Genomic DNA, 27,202 nt, shown 5'->3' with positions numbered 1-27,202 from the left:
TTCAGATATTAAACTCTCACCTTTCACCAGCACATGGTTCACTTTTTTGATACGAGTTAAGCTATAGTATTTACATTGACCCATGGATAAGTCGACCCAGGTTTTTTGGGTCAATTTTTTGATTAAAATTTCTAGACTTATACATTAGTATATACAGTATTTTAAAGCTGTGGATAGTTGAATCCATGCACATGGAGGGCCGACTGTTGGTCCAGATCTTCATTCAAATCTAAAGGCAATAGAGATTTAAATTTTACAATCCATTTCACCTAATATAATATATTTCACCTTAACAATATAAATGTAAAAAATCTTTATGTAGGAATAACTTCCAGATCCATAAAATGAAGACTAGGATACCTCTGCAAACTGAAGAATAGAAGGATGGGAGTTCCTCTCTTTGGTCATTTTGAAGAAATGCAACATTCTGTATCAGATTTCCACTTTTGGGCAATAGAAGGAATTTATAATAACAAAAGATATATTTTGTAGAAAAAAGAAATTGAATGGAAATTTGGTTCTGGTTCGGTCTCATAAAGATTTGATATATTTTGCCCAGTAGAGATGAGTAAACTAATAGTTTAAAACTGTTGAAACTGAGCATTAGATTAATAAACATATATTTAAACAAGATGAGCATTAGCTACAAGTATGTTGTGAAGCAGTTTAACAAATGGCACTTTTGTGCAAGGGTAGCCATCTATATCATGAAACAGATTTGAATTTTTTGAGCTTCTATATTTCCAAAATAGACAACCAAATTTCATACTCCCCCCCCCCTTTTTTCCCCTTCCTCTTGTTTCTGGCCAGTAAAGTACAGGGCTGTAAGGTGGGGTGTTTAGAAGTTCAATTTTATAGTCTGCATGCCATTCTTCTCATACTGCCTGAGGACATCCCCCCTTCCTTTTTACTGCTTTTGAAACATCTTTGCCTGATGAAGAAACTATGGTTTCAGAAGCTTGCACAAGGATTTTTTGGTTGGCTTAATGAGGGTATGACAACATGTAGTTTGGAAAATGACACTTTATGTGACATAAACATGTACTTTTGAGGTTATTTCCATTCGATGTGACTACAGATCCTTTTTTTTTTTTTTAAAGTGCTATTCTTCTTGACTCTGGCAATCTTACTTTCAAAGTGGCTCTCCTCCAATCCATGCTGCAGAACTCTATCAGCCTCTGCACTTGGTTAAAAAAACATAACCTTCTCGAAATGTAATCAAATTCAATTAAATAAAAATCTTAAATATGTTTAACATGTTGTTTTAAGGGCTTTCAGTGTTTACTCAAGCTCCAAAATGCTGAAACATTGGAGCTGTTAAGGGTCATGTCCTTAGCTGATACATTTATTTAGGCAGCATGTATATAGTATGGTATCATGTATTATGATGACTTTCAGCTATAATGCCACCTTGGAGCTGTCTGTCTTTCAGTGACAAGAATGGTTGAGGTCCCAAAATTTTTGTTCACTGTGAAAGACACAACAGGTCTATTCAACTCTAGGTAGAATTCAACTAAGGCTAAAATGCAACTGAAACTACCATTCCAAATTACAGGTACTCAGTGAGTACAAATAGCATCCACTTAAAAATTATATACTTGGAAGTAATCTCTAGACCTTTTCCAGCCTCTTGGAATTTAGATAAATAAGTTTGAGTACAGTCAAGATAAGAAAGGATAGTATTAGTGCCACCATACTGTCACCACAATGCCAAACATTAAGGACACTTCACTAAACTTTAAATTCCTTTAAATAAGGCATTTCTTGATTTTCTCTGCCCCAAAGCCCATAGAATAAACCATCCTCAAAATGCCTTCTCAGACACTGCCAAGTTTGAGTTCACTCTCATATATGAGGATAAACTGTTCAAGCTACCGATCTCAACCCCCATTTCTGGTTATTTGTGCTTGTTGATGGTGAAATACTATTCATCTGACCTTGGGCCCATTCACACTATGCAATTGTTGTGCTATATTCCATTTTATCTGCCATGATAACATCCCATGGAATCCTGGGAGTGGCAATTTATGAAGGAGTATGTGGAATTCTCAGCCACAGAACTCACCGAACTGTATACCCCAAGATTCCATATGATATTGCCATTATAGTTGAAATGGAATATAGCAGTCAGCCCTCCACATTTGTGGCTTTAACTTTTGTGGCTTTAATTATTCATGAATTTGAGTAATATGTTCTCTCTAAGCATTTCTGGACCCCCAGCATGACTGTGCTGGATGCTGACCATAGTGACTTGATAGAGGACCTAGAAATTCCTAGAAAAAACACTTCTCTAGACATTAGTAGGTCCTCCAGTGCAATTCTGTGGCCAACCTCTGGTGGACGTTGACCACAGAATTGCACTGAAGGACCTACAAATGCAGAGAGACGTGTTCTCTCAAGTAAAAAAGAGTATTTTTTAATTGTGGTTTTCCTCTTTCATGCAGGTCCTGTACCCCTAACCCCAGCAAATGCAGAAGGCCTAGTGTATTTATTATTATAATAATTATTACATTTTATATTTATATTATGGGCCTGTACAGACAGGCCAAAATAAAGCTGCTTCGGGTCACTTTGAGGTATGCTGTTTAAATGGCACATACATCTTAAGAGGCCAGAAGCCGCGCCAAAGCTGTGCTCCAGTCCTTAGGACTGGAGTGTGGCTTTGTGCGGCTACTGGCCTCTTGGCCTGTCCTGTATCGGCTCTTATATTATTATATTTATATCCCATATTATTGTTATTATTATTATGTTTATATTCCACTTTCCCCCCAAATAATAAAGTGTACTGTTTTTGAGTGCTTACACACACACACTCTTAGAAATTTGAAAACAAGCACCACTCAGTATTAAGAGCCTAACCTCAACCGTTTGTGAGGGACTGGCTGCACAAAAATGTTTTAACTTGCCCCTGGAAGGACAGCAAGGATGGGACCATCTGGGTCTCTCTGAGGAGGGAGTTTCATAGTCTTGGAGCAGCCACTGAGAAGACTCTTTTCCATTTCCCCACCAAATGGGCCTGAGAAGGTAGTGGGACAGAAAGGAGGGCCTCTCCAGATGACCTTAAAACACTGGAGATATGATTCTTCAGATAACCTGAACCCAGGCTGTTTATATAGTGTGCACTTGCCTTACGTGGGGGATCCATTCCAGACCCCTCCGCATAAGGCAAATAGTGCATATGCTCACGCCCCATTGAAAATAATGGGCTCATGCATGATGTGGGGCATGGCGCGTGCGCCATTGTAAAGTCTGTCACGCTGCTTTCAGCATAAGTTGAAAGCTGCATAAAAGGCGCCTGCATATGACATGGGCACACTATATAGACTGTATAACAATAGTCTTAACAAAGGGTCTCACCTTGGCTCAATAATAATATATGAATAAAAATAAGGATAGAAAATTGTTCTGAGCAATATAAAATGGCAAAACAAATGACTCAACCAAATTAGGCCAGGTTTCTTGAAAGTCTTGTTTCTTGCTTCTCTGTTGAAAAAGAGCCAGTTCAAACATCAATGAGAAACATATATCAGCTATCCACTACTCTAAATTAGGAGCAGATTGGTCCTTCCAGTGATGCCCTTCTAATTTTGTTATGGTTCTGTCAATATATCCATTACTGGCATGGAAGTTCACACTAGTGGTTTTTAAAAAGAGGTATGGAGTCAAACATGGCCTGAAAAATTGCAATAAAGAAACAGCCTGTTTTGAAATTGTAGAGGACCATATTTTTAAAAATGAGTAAATTGCCAGAGAAATTAGGAGTGTTTTTGTAAAACAAAAATATTTTTCTGGCATTGAACTTAAGAGAAAAGAGAAACCTAGGGCCTGTAAAAGTCTTTGTGATGAATTCATTTTTAATGGTGTGCACATGTATAGGAATGCATTATATATATTTAAGCAAAAGAATTTCTTCATTTCCATTGCACATTTTATACGTGTGCAGAATACTTTATGGTAATCATCCTGTTCCTTGCAAAAGCCTTGTGAAGTTCATCCATAGACTTCCACTACTTGTGGGGAACCAAATGAGAAAAAGAGTGTGTCTTCCTCAAGGGGAAAAAAAATCACTACACCATTGCTGGTGTTGTTGTTAACTGCCTTTGAGTCGATCCTGACTCATGGGGACCCCATGGATGAGACATCTCGTAGATTCCCTATCCTCCACTGCTCTGCTTAGATCTTGCAAATTTATGCCTATGACCTCCTTAATAGAATCCATCCATCTAGCATGTGGTCTTCCTCTCTTTCTACATCCCTCTACCTTTCCTTGCATTATGGTCTTTTCTAGTGAGTCATGCTTTCTCATGACTTGGCCAAAGTACAACTTTATCATCTTGGCTTCCAGGAAGATTTTTAGGACCAACTTGTTTGTCTTTTTGGCTGTCCACATTACAGCTGGCTCTCCATATCCACAGATTTTTTATCCATGGATTCAGGCATCCATGGCTTGAAAATATTTAAAATAGTATCAATTCCAATAAGCAAACCTTGATTTTCCATTTTATATAAGGGATACTGTTTCACTGTGCCATTGTATTTAATGGGACTTGAGCATCCACAGATTTTGGTATCCACAACAGGTCTTGGAACCAAATCCCAGCAGATACCAAGGGCCCACTGTATCTTCAGCACTCTTCTCCAACACCACATTTCAGATGAATTGATTTTCCTCATATCCGCTTTCCTCACTGTCCAGCTCTTGTATCAGTACATGATAAAACAATGGCTTATACAATTCTAACTTTCAGGCTTAGTTGTATATCTTTACATTTTCTAGTTCCTTCATAGCTACCCTCCCCATCCCCAGTTTTCTGATCTCTTGACTACAATCCCCATTCTGATCAATGTTTGACCCAAAGTATGGGAACTCTATTACTATTTATATTTCCTCATTGTCTAGGGTGAATATCTGTAGATCCCCTGTGGTCATTATTTTTGTTTTCTTTATGTTCAGCAGTAAGCTTGCCTTTTAATTTCTTCTTTGATCTTTCTTAGTAGTTGTTCCAGGTCTGTGACATTTTCTGCTAGTAGTATGGTGTTATGTGCATATCTTAAATTGTTGATATTCCTTCCTCCTATCATCTTCTGTGTCCAACCTGACCCCTTTGCCAATTGGGAACCATTCTATTTCCATTCTGAATATGGTACATGCATGTGTGTGTGTGTGTGTACACATGCATTAGTGTGGATATTTTAAAAACCAAATACAGTGCCCCCTCCATTTTGCGGGGGATCTGTTCCGGACACCCCCCCAATAGAAATGAAAAAAAATCTGCATATTCAAGCCCTATTGGCTTGAATGGAGGTGCACTTTCATGGGGGTGTGCAGGGGTGCACCACAGGTGCATGCCCCAGGCGCATGCTCCATTTTAACTTCCTCCATTCACCCCCTGCAGATAATCAAGAGGCGTGGATCCTAAATATGCAAGAACGGAGAGAGGACTGTAGTAGACATGGGCCTCTCAATCCAGATTGGGAGTCTGGCTGGTAGTTAGACTTGCCAGATCTCTGGCTCTGGCACTGAGTCCCCAGTTATTTATGGATCAAGTCCAGGTAGGAAACAAGGGTGAAAGGATATTTGTCTGTCTGTCTGTCTGTCTGTCTGTCTGACTGTCTGTCTGTCTGTCTGTCTGTCTGTCTGTCTGTCTGTCTGTCTGTCTGACTATCTATCTATCTATCTATCTATCTTGGTATTACTTCCCAGCCCACAAGGGCTCCTGAGGCAATGAATAAATAAAAACAAATTGAAACTATACCAAGATAAAAACGTTTTTAAAACACTTAAAAAAACTCTTTAAAAGCTCCTAAAAGCAGCCTGAAAACAATCCTATGATCCAGTTGTGACACATTTAAAACAGCAATTTCAAACTCTAATGCCACAGGGAACAGCACTGTTTTGTCTACACAAGGGAAGCTTAAAAGAGATGGAGCCACTGGTGAGTGTTAACATATGAATGATCTCTAATTGGTACAGAGGCTGATAGAAACATTTCGTTTGTTCCGTCTTGAATCACCTTGATATAAATTGAAAGTATTAGTGAAATATTACTGAACAATCTGTGGAACTTCATTCCTCACTCTACCCCTCACCTGCCACTAGTTTTAGTTTTCATTTAGCTTTATAATTAATGAGTCCCAAGCATCAAGTATTCGACAACAGTTTATATTATCTGGTTTCCTTCTTATATCACTGCACTTCTTGATTTTAAGTGCTGCTCTCCTTCACATCTTTTGGATTTTTTTTATGCCTCAGTTTCTTTTCTTTTCTTTTTTGTCTTTGGCTGTTTGGGTGGATATGGTTTTGGGCCTGTGTTTTTGTTGGAGCCTCCTGTCTTTGGATCCCTGCAGATTTTTGGGGCTTGGAAAAGTTAGAACTTACAATAAAAGGCAAAATAAACAAGCCATCAAAGGGGAAAAAATTAAATCTCTGTTTATTCACCTGCATATGAGACTAATGTTAGTCCAGAGCAGCAAGCTGAAATATTTTAGATATTAAAAGACTGATGAAAACAAATTTAGTTTTCATTATTTGAGACATAAATGCATGGCAACAATGTTTGGGATGGAGTGTTATGTAGTCAGTGTCATACATAAGAAGATGTTGAGGTGGTGGGAAGGGTAATGGAAAATGTAGAGATAGACAAGTGCTGATGGTTGTATGTCATGCCAGCCAGGACAGAATGGTGTGTCTCTGTGTACATATGTATGTAATTACATTTATATGTAATGACAGCCAGTGAATTTTTGAGTGATTATACTACGTCTCTGATGTTGAAAGATGTAAGTGATCTTAATCATTCAAATAATCATAGAATCCTAGAATTAAAGAGTTGGAATGTGCTTTCCTCATATTAATCCATGGCCCTGTTTGGTGTAGTTTCTGTGTGCACACTCTCCATCTGAATTCAGTGGTGTTACCAGGGTTGGTGTTACCCCCATGGACCACCTGGGGATGTAGGTGAGGATAAGGAGGAGGTTATCACCCTGGAGAAACCAATATATTACCATCACTGCCCTGCACCACCCAAAACAGAGAATATGGGATGGCCCTCTGAGCAAGAACAGTTTTTAGTTACAAAAGATCTCCACCCTCAAGGAAAGAGGATGTCACAGTAATCAGCCTCCCGCCAAAGGATAATAGCAGAAAGGAGCCAAACATATCAGGAGGGGAAGGCTGTGGGAGGGGAAGAGCAGAGAGAAAGGCCTGTGCTTTACTCCTGACCTCCCCCCCCCCCCGCCCAAAGGAGAGTGGCATACCAAGAAGAGTCCTTCTTTCTTTTTGGGGATGGGGCTTTGGAGCACCTTGTTAATAATAATAATAAACTGTTTATTTATAGCCCGCTTTTCCTGGCAGATCAAAGCGGGTTACAACAAGGGTACTACACAATGTACAATTTACAAACAGTATCCATATAAAAATCACAACAATACATCAAATTATTATTAAAAACAGGATAAAAAATTACAAGATTAAAAACCACAACAATAGACTAGCTTAAAATGCTAGTGCCACGGGGAGAGAGCAGATATCATAGCATCTGGGGGAAAGCCTGTTGGAAGAGGAAGGTTTTCAACTTCTTCCTAAACAGGTCAAGGGAGGTAACCGAGCGGAGCTCACCGGGAAGAGAGTTCCAAAGCTGCGGGGCTGAGATAGAAAACGCCCTCTGTGCAGTCACGGAATATCTCGTGTCAGGAACCCTCAGCAGTTGCTTCCCGGCCGACCTGAGAGCGCGGGGCAGATTATATGGGGAGAGGCGGTCCTTCAAGTACCCTGGGCCCAAGCACAGTGTCACCTCCCCTCTGGTGGTATCACTCAATGCAGTCTGAATCTTTTGCCTGCCCCTAGTGACACCTCTGCTTGAATTCACTATTGGCCAAAACAGTTCCTTGTAACCAACATATTTTCCTCCAATCATTATATCCCACTGAGCGATATCTCAAAATGAGAGGATCATTGGACTCGGGATGCAAATCTTCATTTATTTAATTCTTGCATGCCAAAATAAAAATAAACTAAGTAGGTTTTCTCCCTATTGGATTAAGATTAGTTTTTTCACATTTTCCTGTCTGTCTGTCTGTCTGTCTGCCTGTCTGTCTGTCTGTCTGTCTATCTATCTATCTATCTATCTATCTATCTATCTATCTTGCATTTGAGGACTTTTTTTGCAAACAGTTCACACAATTTTTGTGCAAAAAGTATATTTTATATAAAATAGAATTTTAAAATAATTTTTAAACTACTGCTGCTGGTGAAAAAGTTTCTACTTTTTTATTCTGGCATAAGATGAAAAATCTTGTGGCAGTTTGCATTTCAAAAATGTATTATCTAAATGTGCAAGATACTGTTCTGGCTGAGGACAAGAACATTTCTTATTTTTTTTTAACATCCCTACATGGGAAAAAAGAGTGAAAGAAGAGAATAATGCTTTACAATGGAAGTATCCAACATGTTCCTTTTAAAACCCCCGGAAATGGTGCAGTTTTTGTTCAAAAGAGCTGCTATGTCCATTGGAACGTGGGAAATGAATTAGTTATAGGCGCGTTACAGACCGCCCCTTTGAGGCGGCCTGTAGGCGCTGCTTTCCCCGGGGTTTCGGGGCCTCAACTGCCACAACGGCAGCCTCCGAGGCCCCGATCCGCCGCTTTCCAGGCCGCAAGGAAGCTGCTAAAGCAACGCAGAGGACACCTGGGGGGGAGGAGGAGAAAGGGGCCGCTTGGCCCCTTTCTCCTCTGCGTTGCTGAGTGCAGCCATGTAAACGCTGCGCCCAGTGACGCAAACCTGGGAGGAGCTCCGAAATGGAGCTCCTTCCTGGGCTGCAGAAAGGGCACTCTATGCGCCCTCACGCGGCCCCACTACGTCACAACTGCGCCACTCGGGTTGGGGGTGTGCGTAAGTGCCACCGCCTCCTAACCCTAGCACATGCAGAGCGCACACTTTTAGGCCCGTCTATAACGGGCCATAGTTACATCCACAAGGCCTCCCAAGTAGTTATTCATCATTAGTTCTACTAGTTCAACTAGTTCTGCCTAATTACACCTTTCTAAAAAGCAATTATCTTCCCATTAATCAAAAGAAAATAAAGTAGCTGCTTTTACTTGTTTTAACCTCCATCCTACCAGATGGGGCACTTTAATACCCCAAAGATGCATTTTGTTACAGAACTCACAGAGAGACATTATGACATTGTCACCTCAAGACTTTCCAACAGTGTCATCTGTTTTAATCCAGTTACCAAGTACAGGGATTTATTTTCAACAGAAGACAGCTGGAACAAAAATTATCCCAACAAATCTATTGTATTTTCCTTTTTTACTTGTGGATATGTGCCTTTAAGTCAATTTCTACCAGATTTTGCCTTCTGGGATGTCACCCAGCGGTTCGTACCCCTTGCAGCCCCTAGTGATGCTACTGAACAGGCTTTTATTGTATAAGCAGGGAAGTTTTTTTATTGGAATGTTTTCTCTTAAAACAAATGTCCTCCCTCCAAGAATAGTTCCAAAAAAGCAAACCCTTTATTCTACACCCACAAACACATTGAAATACTCATGGGATCAGAAAATATTCCAGAGTTATTCAGAAGTTTTATCCAAGTGGATGAGGGTTTTAAAAAAAATCTGAATGCTGAAAGGCACTACCAGGTAGTGTTGCACTCTCCTCCCAGCCACCTTGTTTTCAAAAAAATACTTGCAAAGAACATGGGACACAATGTGAGCTAGCATTGTAGGAGAAAGGCGGGATATAACTCCTTGAAATAAATATATAAATAAATAGCAATTGGAATATGTGATATTCTTTCTCCACCATTTAGTGATGCCACAGTCCTGTAACTATAAAAGTATTTAAAAATCATGGTTACATTGCAAAACACATGCTTTCTCTGTGATGACTTACAGTTAGTTTTGGAGCTTCACTGACAGGAAAACAACTGATATGAGGAAACTTTGTGGAAATGAGATAGTACTGTATTAGACAAAAGATGAGTTCCACACCTTGTGCTCATTCATCTCTGTAACAGCAAGATGACAGGCTGGCAGAACCCAGTCCTCTTTATGTCTGTCAGAATAGGTGTACCTGTTGAATTTGGTCAGTGCAGAGGTCAGAGAGATTTATTTTTCATTTTTTCATAGGAAGTTTCCAAAATTCACAAAATGTCTTTCTAAGTTCAGCTGAAAGTATTTGAGATTTATTCTTTGAAAGCAGGAGAAAGTAGAACTGATACATTCAACTCTCCTATCTTAATTCTCCCCATGCTTTACTTTATAGGAATTTTATGGCAACCTGATGTAATAGTAACATGGACTTGCCGCTTCTTTTATGGGCCTGCAATTGCCATGGAAGCTTGCCCTTCACTTTCATGTGTTAAGAGTCTCTGACCGAGATCCAGTAGCACACATCATAGCATAATGGTTCCACAGGCTATGTATCTTCTCTCAGCTACATAACTTCTCTTAATCTTCTCCCCAGTTTACTGTTTAGCCACTGCAGCCTCCCACTCCATCATTCTGTGGCTGTTGGTGAGCAGCGGGATTGGAGAAGTGCCTTCTTATGTTCCCATTGCCAAATATGAAATGATTACATTCTCTGCTGAGATTTGCTGATCTCTGTAAGTCTCAGTGAATGATGTCAGGGAAATGTGGGAGGGATGGACTGCACAAGGTGACACCTCAGAGGGGGGTGTTACTCAGTGCACTGGTGGGAGGGCTGCCTTCCAGGTCTGGCGGGTCTGTTTGGTAGGTGGTAAAGAGAGCAACCTTCCTCTCCCACTCACCCAGCAGCTCTGCCAGACATGGGAAATGCTGTGAAAAAGAGGAGAGGGATACTGAGAAATGATCGACACTAGTTGTCAAATATACTAGGTACACCACTGGATGTAATCATTCTGTTTCTGGTTATGGAGACATAAACAGGTGTTTCTCCAATCCCTCCACTCTCCATTAGCCATGGAATGGGTGTGAGGGGGCAACAGTTGCTGAATGGTGAGTCTACAGTTGGTGGGGGGTGGGCTTTGATTGTTGCAGATGGTGGAAGACAGTGCCACCCTCTGCAACAACCAAAGACATATCAAGATGTAAGATGGACTTAATGCCTGCATATGTCACAAACAGGATGTCAACCAGTGTGTGAAAGGAACTCCATGTACTAAGGCATGGTACAGAGCGCCAAAAAGAGGCACCGGGGAGGCGCCTCTCCTTGCTTCACAGCAGCGCTGTAGCAACCAAATTCCACAGCTCTGCTGCGCAGCAAGAAAGGAGCATATGCACTTGTGCCATGCCAAAGCGCCAGCGACGGTGCGATGACATGCCAGCGGCGCAGGGCCGTTTCGACACTGCACTGCTGGCACTTCATCACTGTGCACACCATCTGGATGGTGACATGCAGCTGCGGCCTGCCCATGATGTGCTAGGGTTGCAGGGCATGTGCATGCCCCGCCCCCAAGCAACCCTAGCACATCATGGGTGCACCGCAAAGGGCCTGTCTGTACCGGGCCTAAGATCTTTAATCAGTCAGACTATTGACTTTAAAAAGAAAAAAATCTCTTAAGTTTTGGCCTCCTTTCTGAGACTCCTCCCACCAGAATATTACTTTCCATGAAGAAACAGAGCCTTTTTATGTGTTCACAATGAAGGACGAGCTGCTCCTTAGCATATAGAAGTAACATAACACTTTTTCAGAAGTTCAGAGATGCCTTAGCAGTGGATTCTTACACAGGCAAAGGTTTGGATTAAATAATTCTTAGGGTCCCTTTCAGCTCTTTGATTAAATGATTTCAGTAGTGTTCTGTGATGGAAACTGCAAATTTGGTCTTGTTTAAGTTATGCTACCACCACTCAGTTTCCTTCTATATCATAATCTCTTCTGATAGCTCTTCCAGAAATCTGTATCTTATGATGGGATCTGTATCTTATGAGATGGGAATTATTTAAGGTGTGTGCCAAGAAGACAATCAGATTAACTGAAAATAAGATTTGTTAAAAGAAATGTTAGTATAAATAGATCACTGGAAATTAAAATCAACATTAGATAAGACTAATAGGTAAAGACAGAAGCTGTGAAAACAAGAGCTTATAAATTAGACTTACTCTAATACTTACTCATGCACATTTGTGGGTGTTGAGATGACAGTGAAATGGATGGGAAGAGAGTGTGTTTTGAACAAAAGACCAGCAACATATAATACTCAGATTTTCAATAGAAATAAGTAAAAGTAACTATTTTCATTACCTTTTGAGAAACAGAAAAGCAAAATTTCTGGATATTTTAAAAATGGTACTGTATTTTCCGGCATATAAGATGACTGGGCGTATAAGACGACCCCCAACTTTTCCAGTTAAAATATAGAGTTTGGGATATACTTGCCGTATAAGACTACCCCTCTTCCAACGCACACCAAATAAAAATTTTAAAAATGTAAGATTTGATTTCAATATGGTAATTTTAACTCAAATGCTTATGACATGCAGGTACTTACCAGGAAAACATGTTGTATGCAAAGCCTGCTTGAATTGGTCAGCTCTCCCTGCCTGCCCAGCCCTCCCTGTTTCCAAGATTTTATTCTACCGTACTTGTACAGCGCCTCCCTTCCTGCTTTCATATGGTCACCACATACGGAGGGGATGTGGCTGCGGCAATTTTGAGCTCCCCCCACCATATGCAGCAACCACAGATTCTCCAGTCCAGCTTGGAAGTTTCAGCACCTGCCCTATAAGACGACACCCAGCATATAAGATGACCTCTAACTTTTGAGAAGATTTTCCTGGGTTTAAAAGTAGTCTTATATGCCAGAAAATACAGTAAGTAAAATGGTAACTAATTACTCTGGGAAGGCCTTAGAACCATGACTAACAACCTTTTAAAAATACAGTTGGCCTGCCATTTTTGTGGGGGATCTGTTCCAGACCCTCCCCCCAAAATGGAGACTCGCACATATTCAAGCCCCATGGGCTTGAATGGGGCGTGCCCCTGTGCATTTGGCCCATGCATGCATGCCATTGAAAATAGTAGAGGTTGCCCCTCCGCGGATATTCATGGTTGCCGATCTCAGATATGTGAGTTAGGAGGAATGACTGTAGCTTTCTAATCTCTGATTTAAATAAACAGTATACACTATTGTTGTTAAGAAACCACTGGCCACTAGTTGTTGTTTTTTTATTTCAAGTATTCCACTCATAGAACTGCTTCCTAGATATATGTTGTTGCTGCTGGTGATCTGTACCTTCAAGTCATTTCTGTGATGCTAAGGCAAAGCTATCATGGGATTTTCTTAACAAGATTTACTACATCTCCTTCATGTTGAAAGGAACATTTGGGAAAGTGTTAAAAACAGTGCTGGGGAATTTTTTGCTTTTTTATGTTCAAAACAGAGCTTCGAACACTTTCTTTGGTTGGACTACATGTATTCCTAAAAACAGTGCTTGCAAATGTGTTAAAAACAGACTTAGCAAAAGTTTGTTTCCCCTCTGCCCCATTAAACTCTGAACTTGGATAATTTATTTTCCAATTGGCTAATATTTTCTTAATTGTTATATTCATCCTAAGATTCAGGGATGGCATCAAGCTGTTCTGGTAAATGCTACGACTTATCTTTGGTTCTCAGGATTTTGACCAAAAATCTCAGGGTCTGGGATGATCCTGACCTAGCAGGAATTCTGGATCTAATTGCTACTTAGTCTAGAACAGTGGTTCTCAACCTTCTTAATGCTGTGACCCTTTAATACAGTTCCTCATGTTGTGCTGACCCCCAACCATAAAATTAGCAGTGTCTTAGTTCCTAAGAACATTGAAAATATGTTTTCCGATGGTCTTAGGCGACCCCTGTAAAAAGGTGATTTGACCCCCAAATGGGTTGTGACCCACAAGTTGAGAAACACTGGAAGAACAATTTCTTTAATGGCATTCACAATTTCATTATATTATTTTTATTATAATGTAAAAATCAGTTACATTATTTTTATTATAAGGACACAAAATATTCATATTGAAAGACTGTACTCTTATTTCAATTTGCATGTTAAATGTAATATTATTAACTAATTCCAAGTAGAAGGTAAAGGGGGCATAGGTAAATTTTAAAAAAAATATCATTTCATCCTAGTTCTTATGTGTCTTACTTCTGACTGAATAACAGAAAGCAAGTATTTTTTGTGGGTAACAGGCACATATGCACACTCTTTCTCTCTCCAATTAAAGTAGTCCACTGTCTTCTCTTATACTGCTGTGTCTCATTTTATTTTGCTCTCCAGCTGTATTTAATACCATGCATCTATATTAATAATCTTAGCTTGTTGAACTACTCCACATGGTATGTGAAGAAATGCAAGTTTCACTTCCAAAAGCAAATTGAAAGTATCCACATTGCTGTCATGTCTGCCCAAGGTTTCTTTAATTGATTCATTGTAATGTACAGCCTTTAAAGGAAAGATAAAGTTATGTACTTATTTTTCCATTTTAACACCCCTGCTGTCTTTCCCCTCTCTTTGTTTAAAAAACTAATTCACAGCCAACTATGGACCAAATCCAATATGCAAAGGTTGCTTGTCTTGCTCAAAGGACAATGGATGCATCAGATGTCAGCACAAGTTGTTCTTCTTTCTACGAAGAGAAGGAATGAGACAATATGGGGAGTGCTTGAATTCCTGCCCTTCAGGGTACTATGGTCTCCGGGCTCCAGACATGAACAGATGTTCAAGTGAGTTTTAATTTTTCTTCAAATTTTAAAGTGTATAATTCAATCACCAGTGACTTAGTTTTGGAAATAAGAAGTATAAAAATGAAATTTTCAGAGGCAGCTCCATCCCATTATAATATTTTTTTCCTAAAGGGATTTCCAGTTTGCTTCTACAGACTGTATGGTCTTGTATAACTTCTGCATGTCTCTATTAGGTTGACTGATTCCCTGAAACAAAAGTCTCCTGTGGGTTTCATAAAAGAATAAGATGTAATTTTTTGAAGTATTTCATATATTTACCGGCTCAGAATAACTCTTTCATGTTCTTCCTCACCTGTTACCTTTTCTGATACATAGTGTGTGTTACATACCAAAACACATTTACTGTTGCACATGAAAATATGTGTCAAAACATGTGGTCTTCTGTGTCAGGAGCTCATAATTTACATTGCCTTTTTATTTCTCTTGGTTCTGATCTAAGTATGTGCTCATTCTTAAATTGTTGTTTTGGCATGTGAAATGACACTCTATTTCTAAAAGCTCTTGCTCAAGCTCTGAAAAGCAACACAGTGCTCTTTTTTTGTTTTCCAAGATCGTTTTCCAGGTCTGCACAATTGCCCATGCACTTTATGGTGACTTTGAATGTAACATTGTTCATGCTTGATAAATTCCAGATCTGCAACACAATCCTATGTGTGTTTCCTTAGAAGTTAATTCCATGATGTTCAGTGTAGTTTGTGTCTTAATGGTTGAAATTACTGTCAGGATTCACTCAAATAGTTTGACTGATGGATCCACTTCTGTCAGTGGAACTGTGTGGGTTCCCTTTCCCTGGGATGCCTCACCCACCATGCATGATCAAAACCTGCTCCAGATGACTGGGAGGCCTTTTAGAGCAAGTGTTTGGGCAGCATAGAAGGTGCAGGAATAAAGTCCCATTACACTAGCAGCAGTTAGCTATTAGGGTGACATTAAATGTATGCTTAGGTTCAAAACTTTTGAACTCTCTCTCTCTCTCTCTATATATATATATATATATGGGCTCCAGCTAAGACTCAGCTTAATACTTGCACTCTACTACATAGTGTCAAGATGAATGTTTCATGAAAATACTTCCTGTTGCCAGCCATTCATTTCAAAATGCGGAGTACTCAAGCTGTTGTGCTGGTGGAAAATGTTTGGAAAGTATGTGTGGTCAGTCTTAACAAATGAGTCAGTAATCCTAAAAGCCCTCTTTTCATACGTAGTTCCTGGACAGTTTGTTCCCATCTTCCTACTGAATTGTCAGTTGCTAGAAATTCTTGTTCAAAATCCATGGTTATTTAATTACATTTATTTATTTATTTTCTTATTATTTATGTAGCATTCAATCCATGCTGGGTAGTCTGACAAAACCACGGACACAAATTCTTCCAGGGAACTGGAATGATTTCTGTTCAAAATGGGGATTTAGTGGGATGGTAGTGGGATGGTAGTGGTGACACACACAGAGGCTATGCCTGTCCCTGCAATGAACACAGAGGTTGAAAAGATATTGCACCCTTCATTTAGGGTTTTGATAGTTTAGTTTATCCAAACTGTGAAATAGTTTAAACTGTTATTAAACTGAGAGGGAAGGACAAACATCTGATCTTGTTTTGGCAGCTGCACCAAAACATGGAAAGGAAACAGACTGGGGAAAAAATCCAGTTTGAGACTGCTTTAACTGCTCTGGCTCTGTGCTAGGGAATCCTGGGAACTGTAGTTTATTCTGGCACCAGAGTTTGCTGACAGGGAAGGCTAAATGTCTCACAAAACTAGACTTCCCAGAATTCCTTAACATTGAGCTGGGGCAGTAAAAGTGTTCTCAAACTAAATGATTTCTGCTGTGTGATTTGGACCAGAGACTTCTGTGAGTGTGAAGGGAGGCTCATTTTGTTAATATAGGAGCTCAGCAGACTGGCCTTTTGGAGCGGCCTGCAGCTGCCCCTTTCCTTGCCAGTCTGTCAAACCCCTAAGATTTAATACCATACAAACACACAACTGTTTTTTTTGTGTGTGAAGCTGAAATCTCATTACATGAGAACACACAACAGTGTATTGTGTGCTTTCAGCAATTTGAAAAGAAGAGTAAAAAAGCTGTGGGAATGTGTGAGTTCATATTGCCTATATATCTGCGTGTGTGTGCATATGCAGTATTGCTTTTCATTTTTTAAAAAACAAACTATATATGTGTACATAGGTTGCATACAAAGAACCTCAGTGGATACAAGAGTAAGAGCAAGCAATCTGTTAACCTTAAATTACTTTAAGTCATACATTACTCAGTAGATAACGCAGCAGGTTAAAGAATGAAATAAAAGATAACAGGCTTCATTCTTTCAATATGAGTTTTCCACTGTTTCCAAGACAGTTATATCATAAATAGATTGTAAGCTTGAGGGCAGGGAACTGTGTAATTAAAATAATAATTGTAAGCCGCTCTGATAGCCTTTAGGGCTGAAGGGTGGGATATAACTATTCGAATAAATAAATAAATAAATAAATAGTTTAATTTGATTAAATTGTCCTTCTAAATTTCTATTTCTCTTCAGTGCATTCTAATGCTAAATGTAGTATTTTAATATTTTTTTATCACTTCTCTTCCCTCTGCTGCAATGGTGACTGATAGCTTCCATGTTAGCATAGTGGCCAATCAGCTCTAGGTTTAATCTAAAGCACCCATTTACTATTCATTTACCTGTCCTATTTTGGGGTATGATTCAGCACCTTGGATAGCTCCTTTAAACCTCAGACTAATAAGGGACTGTCCACACTGCAGAAAAAAAACCACCACATTTTGACACCACTTTAACTGCAGTGGCTTAATTCTGGGGTTCGTGGTTTTGTGATATATTTAGCTTTCTCTGACAAAGTGCTCTGGTGTTGCAATAAACTACAAATCCCAGATTTCCATAGTACTGAGCCAAGGCAGTTAAAGTGGTGTTAAATTGGATGCAACCTAAAACATAGAGTGCATTCACTACCCAGCTGAAACTGCTTCTCAGTATTCCAGATTTTATCAATCAATGGCCTGTTACAGACTGCCAAAATAAAGCTGCTTCGGGTCTCTTTGGAGGTATGCTGTTTAAATGATGCATGCATCCTAAGAATCCAGAAGCTGCACCAAAGCTGCACTCCGGTGCTTAGGAATGGAGTGTGGCTTTGGCGCGACTTCCGGACTCTTAGGACCCATGCATCATTTAAATAGCATACCTCCAAAGAGACCCGAAGCAGCTTTATTTTGGCAGTCTGTAACAGGCCAATGAATACTTTATCAGTTTTCCCCATTCACTTTCCTCTGTATTTTTTTTTAAATAGTAACAAAAGATCTGATGTAAGTATTGGCATACTCTATACTGAACTGTAAACTGTGTTTGCAATACTTTAGCAAGGCCATTAGTAGCAGGGTGCCTTGGAAATCTCTCATTCATAGGATCACCATAAATCAGAGCTGACATCACAGGAACTAAAAACAACAAATAGTGGAATTTGTTGGACCCTTACTTGTTTTTCACATACAGTGTAGAACTTTGGTACTCATGGAGACAATTCACCAAACAGAATTGTCGCTGTATGTTCTGGGCATGTTCTACTGCTTTTAATTGTCACGTTGTTTGTTTCTATCAAAATTTCTGTATCCACATGGACCATGCAAAACGCAAGTCGTGTTATGTGTTCCTTAATGCCTAACATGTGGCTGCTTTCAGATGGGAAATGAAAATGATCCCACTGTGTAGCTTCTATATTTCATTTGTTAAGTACTTTGGAATCTTGGCCTCAGCTTTACATGCTTTAATTGTGATACTAGGACATCTTCCCATTTAAAATGCTTCCCCCCTCCCACTTTTTATTTTGTCATCTTTTTAAAATTGCAGGGCTGTGTTGTTTTTTTAATCTACCATTTTCTTCTTCTTCTTTCTTTTTTTTTTTAGAAATATGCCTTTTTCTGAGAGATGGTTGAATATTGGCACAAATTTTCATGGAATTCTAATAGTACTAGGGGCAAAATGTTTCAGTTCAGACATGTGCCAATTTTCCCGTAACTGAGATTTGCACTGAGCACTCTCAGCTAATAATCTGGAAATAAATCTAATTGATTTGTGTATGCTTAATTATCTGAAATGTGTTCATGCTGTTAAATTGAAAAGCAATTTTTGAAAAGCAATGAGGACTGGTAACACCCAATCGAAAGGATATAAAGATAAGACAAAGCCTCAGGGTGTTAAAAAAGAGAATTTTATTTTTCAAATTAGCCCAACACATTTCACCTTAGTAATATTTAATAGCCTTCTTTGGGTGATGCAACTTTAAAATCACCTGCAGAGAGTGCATAAAGAGTGTTTTCTGAGCTTACATTAGTTGTGAGGTGTACACACGGAAAACACTCTTTTAGGCTAATTGGAAGAATAAAATTGTCTTTTTAAAAAACATCCTGAGATGTTGTCTCTTCTCTACATCCTAAATTTATTTTTAGCTTGGACTGCCCTAATACTTGAGGAGGTGTCTCTCCCTCTATGTGTCTGAAATGAGGCTTGAGATCTGCTGGGGGCGGGGGGGGGGGGGGGCTCCTCTCTGTCCCACCAGTGAGGTCGGTCTACTGTGTAAGGATTTGGGAGAGGGTCTTTCCATTGCATCCCCATTGTGAAATGTCCTCTGTTTGGAGGCCCGGTTAGCACCCATTCTGGTATCATTTAGGCACCACATAAAAACAGGGCCATTTATTAAAGTTTTGAGCTTTATTGATTTACTTCAAATGCTGTACACACTGTTTTAAAATATTTCATACCTTCCAACTATCCAAATGACAGTCCTGATTAATGGTACTTCATCCCACTTTTTCAGAGGTTTTTAAAATGTTCCAGTTTCTTTCTCCTTCTCCCACTTTCACTTTTGTCCTCATCTTACTTGAGTTGCTGCAGGCTGAATGCAAAGTGCAAAGGTTATTTGGATTCAGTTTATTTAGCAGAAAGGAAAGGAGAGAAGGGAGCAGATTCATGTCCTTCCCCATAGACTCAGGTATAAGGAATGCTGCAGCATTTCCTAGTTTGTGGGTTCTTCCTCCTTAATAACTTTCCCCATCGTCACCATGTTTTGATATTGCTTGGCTACTGTGTCCCAGTTTTCATTTGTAAAGTGCTGGAGGGCATGGTATTTCAATCATTTAAACCTGTTTTTATTTGCTAATATGTTTAATAAGTTTTTAATCTGTTCAAATACTGTTTGAACTTGCTTGTATTGATTTTAGTAGTATACTGTTCTCAGATCTTCTGATATAAGGTGGGATAGAAATTTTTAATTAAGAAAAAAGACTTCAGAACATAGTTTAGAAATATATAGTTCTCCCGTGCCATACCCGGGTGTACCATACGTAGCTTCAAGCTTATACTGAAGCCACGCAGCAATGAAGCAAATGGCATGTGTGCACCGCGCTGTGAGCACATGCCCCATTGTTTGCAATGGGGCTCCCGAGCATACACAGAATTCCCCTTTCACAGGGGAATCTGGAATGGATCTCCTGCATAAGGGAAGGGCCCACTGTATTTCCTTTTAAAAAAGACTGTAACACCCAGAATCTCATCAGACTTGAGCATGGTGGAGTTTTTTCTTCCATTATTGGGATCAAAGCAACCATGATTACTTTTGATAGGTGGCCTGGTAGAAGCTGCCATCTTGTCCTTTGTTTCAAGCAGTAAAAAGTCTTGGACTGGCCTTGTACTGGGCATTATACAACACTCAGCGCTGCTATCTTTCAGAAGTTGTCAAAATACATGAAAAATAGCAACCAGTCTTTCTCCTTCTGATGTTGAATGCTCTTTTTGACTCTGGACATTTTCCCCCCTGTTGCTCTGACAATGTTTTTACTGTTTAAAAATAGTTCTGGCTAGATTTAAAATCCCTACTGATGTTTAAAGAGGGAGGCTTAAGTACGTTCGTGGTAAAATGCCTAGCCTATTAATATGTTTGAGGACATGAAATTTTCAACTTTAAAAAAAATGGAAGATTTACCAATTTGCATCAGAAGAGTCTAGAATCTATATCTTAGGGAAAATATTTCTGTGGATTTGACCATGCCAGAATGGCCAAGCATAACACTGTAAATGCCATGTGGCTGAATGCAGCAGCTCTAGAATGATCAAAAAATGCATTTTTCAAAACTAATTTTCTTCAGTAGATGTGATCTAGGCATCTCAAATTTGCAAGACTGTTTTAAAGATTTGTGTTTTTCTGGCTACATACAGTGAGTGTGTCATGTAATTTCATCCCTTAAACTGCACATGTGTTTTTTTCCTGCTGAGTTGAAGGAATCTAACCATTCTCTAAAGGAAGCAGAATTATTTCTTAAGATTTTGATTAGGGTATCCTTGGATGATTGATCTAGTATAGAGACATGCAAGACAACTATCTCTTTGTCAAAAGCATATTACAAGATCATGAGCAGTGCAAAGGTGTTTCAATAATATTTGTATTAAAAAATCCATGCCCAAACTGTATTCTTGTTATGGGGTTGTATGGACTATTTAGGGCCTGGGGGTGAGCTGACTTATACAAGAGCTTCCAAATCTGCATGGTGCAGGTGTTGGACTTTAAACGCTGTGTAAGGTTTGAATAGAGTTTTTAATATATTTTAATGTGTAATGTTTTTAACTTCTTAAAATTGTTTATTTGTTTTTCAAACTTTGCATCTACATTTTAATGTGTTAATGCTAATGGTTTTAACTTGTACTGTTTTAAATTTTGTTAGCCACTTTGAGTCCCTATATTGAGATAGATAGATAGATAGATAGATAGATAGATAGATAGATAGATAGTCTCACTATAATAGCAGAAGCAAGGTAGTGGATGGCTTGGAATCTATATACACTTTCACCTTTTATGCACTGGTTCCTTTGGCCTGTCAATTATCCTTTCTTTGGTTGGGCAAAAGTTTATTTTACAGTTCTTTCAAAAGCTGAATGTGATAAACATGGACTCAATCTCTTTGCAGGTCAAGTGCAAATCTTGTACCAGATTAGATATTGAAAAAGTGAAATGTTTGGGTTACAATTTACAGAATCTTGGAACTAGCATGGCCAGTGCCACGGTATGGATGTGGGATTCTGGGAGGTGGAGTCCAAAAAAGTAACTTTTCCAAGCCTTGGCTCAGAAAACCTTGTGGGTAGTCCGGCAATGTCCAGGTACTAAATATGCATATGGAAACCAGGGAACTCTGTTAAATGAACAATTTGCACTTCAGAAATATTTGTGGAAATTAGGAGATGAATTTGTTTTGAGGTTTCCAGGTTTTTAGGCAGACTCCCTCCATTGTAAGAAAGGAAATAATAACACCTTATGGTTTTCTTTATTTGTGATCTGTATGAATCCAATAATAAGAAACAACGAATAATTATTGCTCCCTTAATGACAAAGAAAGTCAGAGAGAGAAAAGTTTGATGCTCTCATCAGCTGTCCTTACATATACAGTATGCAAAATGGTAAGCTCAATGGATACAGTATTCAGTGTTTTTTCTAGGAGATGTAAAGATTCCTTTCCTATGAGATGTGCATTCATCTCAGTGTGAGTAACAGGGCATATATGATATATATGTGTGTGTGTGTGTGTGTGTGAGAGAGAGAGAGAGAGAGAGAGAGATTTTTTTAAAAATAACTTACATGTTCATATCTCTATGGTATGAGTGAATGGGAATATCAACCTAACGTAACCAGAAGAAGAAAGAAAAAAGTGAGGTATTCACAAAATTTAAAAAGTAACACAGTCTGTATGAATAATAACAAAAGTATATACAGTGGGCCCATCCCTTATGTGTTTCGGACCCCCCCCCCCCTGCATAAGGCAAATAAGGGAAAAATAATGGGGCTCAGGCCTGCAGTACGGCATGCGTAGGGTGCGTAGGGTTGCCCCTCCCGTCCTGGGTGCCGCCAAAAACCGGGACAACCCTGGTTGCAGCGCTTCACCACGCTGCCCTCTTCCTCCTGCACCGCACGGAGGAGGAAGAGGAGGGCCGCGCAGCCTGGGGTGGAGGAGGTGAAGGGGGAAGCCCCGCCCTCCCCCGCGCCACCCACCACCTCCTCCTCTGCCTCCTCCGCCCCGCCCCCAGGCCGTGCAGCGCATGGAGGAGGGGGGAGGAGAAGAAGGAAGAGGAGGAGGGAGGAGCAGAAGGAGGAGGAGGAGGAAGAGGAGGAGGGGGAGCAGAAGGAGGAGGAGGAGGAGGAGGAGGGAGGAGGAAGAGGAGGAAGAGGAGGAGGAAGAGGAGGAGGGGGAGCAGAAGGAGGAGGAGGAGGAAGAGGAGGAGGGAGGAGGAAGAGGAGGAGGGGGAGCAGGAGGAGGAGGAGGAGGAGGGGGGAGCAGAAGGAGGAGGTGGTGAGTGGCCAGAGGCCTCAAGGTTTTTTAAATTTTATTTTGCGTGCTTTAATTGCTAACAAGTCTCCCTTGCTTTGACAATGATAGTGTGATGATGATGATGATGATGATGATGATGATGATGATGATGATGATATGAGTCAGCTTGAGAGGCATGCAGGCACTGTTTCAGAAGCCGAGAGAGTGTCACCTTCCAAAGTGCCTTTTCTGTGTGTTTTTGGTTCTGAGGCATGGTAAATGTAAATTGCTGTGATTTTTTACAAACTCATGCACAGTGAAGAAAAACCAAAGTGCCTTGACCAAGTACACACTTCTGAGAAGTATAGTTGGTGCAAGAACTGTGAAACCACCTTGACATGTTCAATATGCATAGCCATGCTAAGTGTTAAACCCAAGGGGTTTGATTATGGAATAAGCCTCTGAAATATGCAAAAGGCCATGTTAAGTAAAGCCATGTTCATTGCCCAAATGTGCTGTTGTGTGTGTTTTGGAATGGAGGTTGGGGGTGTTTGGCCAGAAAGGGAAGTACATTTCTGCCATCTGTCTACGAATAATGCCCAAATGTCCTCCATTTTGATCATGCCTAAGAAACATGCATTTATATTAACATTTTTAAAAAATCATCAATTTTTTTCGCGTGTCCTCCATTTTTTTAAAAAATGTGTCTTACATTTGAAAATGTTGTCCTACATTTGTCCCGGTTTGGGGTTCCTGACTTATGGCAACCCTAGGCGTGCGTGGCATGGGCGTGTGCCCCATTGCTTCTTCCAGAGAGGCTTTCAGCATATGCTGAAAACTGCACATATCGCGCCCACATAATATGCAGGCGCACTATATATATTGCTTAAAATTCTAAAACAAACAATGTAGTATTGGAGTTATATTGTCCATAAAATACATGAAATGAGAACTCAAGTCCTATTTTCTCTGAGGAAACAATATTCAGTCTCTGATGTCGCAAAAAGTCTTGGGGGGAAAAAAACCCTATAGTGGATTGGAAACATGGGACATTTAAAGAATTCATTCATTACTTGGGGCAAAGCAAACCGGCTCTAAACGCCAGCTTCTCAGTGGCTTGGAGGCATGGTGTTTAGATGCCGCACACCCCAAGATGCCTGGCCAGATGTGTACAGGTTTCCAGGTGCTCAGGTGGTGCAGTGTTTACATGCCTCATGCCACAGGAGTGCCATAAAGCCACAGCGTGGCAGAAAAAGCTGGCTTTTTGCAGGCACAAAAAGGAGCTGCACTTTGCCACTTCTTTTTGAGCTGGGAAAAAGGCAGATATAGGGCCTCGGTGCATGGATGCCACAGTATCAATCAGGCTTTCTCAGGGGCTGCTTCAAGCCACTCCTTCAGGGCAGTCTGACTCGCCCCTTGGTCTCTCAACACAGGCTATGACTTTCAAGGCTTTTTATTACATCAGAGCCTGATTAGTGTTTTCTCAGAGAACATAGGACCTACATTCTCATTTGATGCATTTTACGGATGATTTAACTCCAACACTACTTGGTTTGTTTTAGAATTTTAAGCAGTATATAAATTAGTTATTATTCATACACACTGTGTTACTTTTTAGATTTTGTGAATACCAAACTTTTTTCTTTCTTCTTTCCCTTTGTATACATGTCAAGTACCATGTCCCTACATTTCCATGGACTTAGAGCTGTGGTTCTAATAGACATACAAACATTGGCTGAAACAATCTTTAACAACATGTGTAAGTTCCCTACAGATGTTGTTGGACATTTTTGTCTGATATAGAACAGCATAGTTTGCAGAAGTGTTTTGTGTATGCAGTGCCATTGTGCATGCAAATGCACATATGTACACATAGACATACAGTTGCCTGCACATGTAAACATAGAGCTCCTTGCACATAGGTTTCTGCTCAGTCTCTTGAATATATACATTCCTGACCATTCCAACTTTTTCTCTTTCACACACAAACATGGGGGTACATTTGCTGCATTGATTTCACAAGGCTTTTGTACAAGTTTAAACCCTATCCCACAATAACTTTGCATTTCATTTAATTCATTTCTGTTACAGTTAAATACAACAGTCATCTAAGAATTTGTCGATTCATCTAAAAATAAGAAAACAGATTGGACTAGATTATGTGGAGAACTATTTATTTATCATTTTCATAGTGAAACTTCTCAATGGAACCAAATGAATACAACATGCTCTTTCCTTCATGTTAAAATTCTAGCCTATGAAAGCTTTATATTTCTTTAAAAAATAATGGAATTTTATTTTGAAATAAGATTAAAAATACAGTCAGTAGAACACCACATAACACTGTATCAAGAATGCCAATTGAGAGAGAAAAAAGAAAAAGAAAAGTACAGATTACATTCTGTAGTATATTGTGGATGAATTTGTGGGACAACTGAGAATAAAATAATTTACAGAGAAACCAACTAACTGTTGAGTAAATTTGGTTATGTAGCTGAACCACAGAGAAAAATACACTGAGAGTGACACATTTCCACTTAGTATGTTTAGTATGGTTAAAATGTGGTCTGAAGCATGAAGAGCCTGCAAAAAGGAGACAAAAGAAAGCCATTGCAACATTACATCTTTTTACTTGGAAGTGGAAATAGGTGTTGTGAAAATATTTTCATGTTTGTTCATTAACTATGTGTGTTATGTATGGGTGTGTGAATGCAGACATTGTTGTTTTTGTTTTTATATGACTTCAGCTCATATCTAACATGGCAACCCTGTAGAGAACCCATCATAGTGTTTTCTTGGCAAGATTTGTTGAGATGAGGTTTGCCACTGCCTTCCTGTGAGGCTGAGAATATGTGACTTCCTGATGTCATCCAGTGTGTTTCCATGACTCAGTGGGAACATGGACCCTGGTTTCCCAGGGTTGTAGTCCAACACTCAAACCACTTACACCACACTGGCTCCTCCACTCATGTGCACTCACATGTTTCTTTTTATGCTGCATTCTATACCTATGTATGTAGAAATATGTTTTATAGAATGCAGAATGTCCTAATTTGGGATAAATTGATAGGTTTGATCTAACAAATTACTGGCTAAATTTAGATGCTGCAGTCCCTGGGTTATACACCATGATTTTTTAGTGGAGTTGAGCGAAAAAGCTATATGACAGATGTTACTCATCTTTCACCTATGTACCTTGCCTTATACTGAAAACAGGAAGCTGCCTCATACTGAACAAGAGTATTGGGGCATATGGTTTGGTGTTGCCACCTCTGACTAAATGTGGCTTTCCAAGACTTTAGGCAGGATTCTCTCTTGTACTATCTGGAGAGTTCATACCCTCCAACTGTACTGGTTTAGCAAGATTAGTCTTGATTAATCCTCTGCCATCTTACTTTTTCAGCAACTTTTAAAAAGTCCCAGTTTCTCTTTTGTCTCCTTGGTTTTTCCCTTTGTCTTTGTCTTATTTCCATTGCTGCAGACTGAATTCAAATTGTAAAAGTAGCTTGCACTTAATTCAGCAGGGAGAAGAGAGGAGGCCAGAATCTTGCTCTTTCCTATAGACTCATGTCAAAGCAAATTGCTGCAGTCTTTCTAACTTGTTTGTTCTTCTTCATTAACAACTTTTTCCATTTTAACCACATATTGCTTGGCCACAGGTGTCCTGGTTTCCATTTGTGAAATGTTGGGAGGTATGAGACTAGTGGTATTTATTAATGCTTTTCCATATTTGGCATGTTCCCAGTTCAGTGATGCATGAACACTGAGCTCATGGCTTCTTTAAAAAGTTAGAAAACTTCCATTCAGTGCCAGCTTTCCAATCAGTAAATAATAACAACAATTTCTTATCCACCTCTCCATGTGGCTCAAGACAGGGAACAGCAACAAATAACATCACCCATAATATCAGCTAAAATATAAAACAAATAATATTAAAATCCATAAATAAATACTTTAAAAACCATAATTAAAAAATAATCTGAGTAGCCTGCCTTAAGAAGATACAGGCAGTCTATCAGGCTGACAAATCTCTTCTGGCAGGTCATTCTATAATATGAGGGTGGCCAAAGAAAATGTCTTTTTGGGTAACAGTCAGTTTAGTTTTCCCAGACTGAAGTAGATGTTTCCCAGAAGACATGAGTGTAAGAGGCAGATTATATGAGAGAAGGCAATCCTGTAGGCAACCTGGACCCATGTA

At 39.6% G+C, this 27,202-nt stretch overlaps 1 protein-coding gene across 2 annotated transcripts in view; it reads left to right on the top strand.

Annotated features, from left to right (window-relative positions):
- Positions 1-27,202, top strand: part of LOC149317573 (R-spondin-2-like) — a 152,484-nt gene that overhangs the window by 60,399 nt on the left and 64,883 nt on the right. For both annotated transcript variants that reach the window (XM_089518939.1, XM_089518938.1), the window contains exon 2: positions 14,499-14,687. In XM_089518939.1, coding sequence (XP_089375065.1) covers positions 14,499-14,687 — 189 coding nt within the window. The remainder of the gene's footprint in view (positions 1-14,498; positions 14,688-27,202) is intronic.

Source organism: Sceloporus occidentalis, unplaced genomic scaffold (genome assembly GCF_023333645.1).
Source record: "Sceloporus occidentalis isolate IW3139 unplaced genomic scaffold, rSceOcc1.0.p SCAF_3, whole genome shotgun sequence".
Taxonomy (NCBI): domain Eukaryota; kingdom Metazoa; phylum Chordata; class Lepidosauria; order Squamata; family Phrynosomatidae; genus Sceloporus; species Sceloporus occidentalis.
This window is presented reverse-complemented; position numbering and strand designations above follow the sequence as displayed.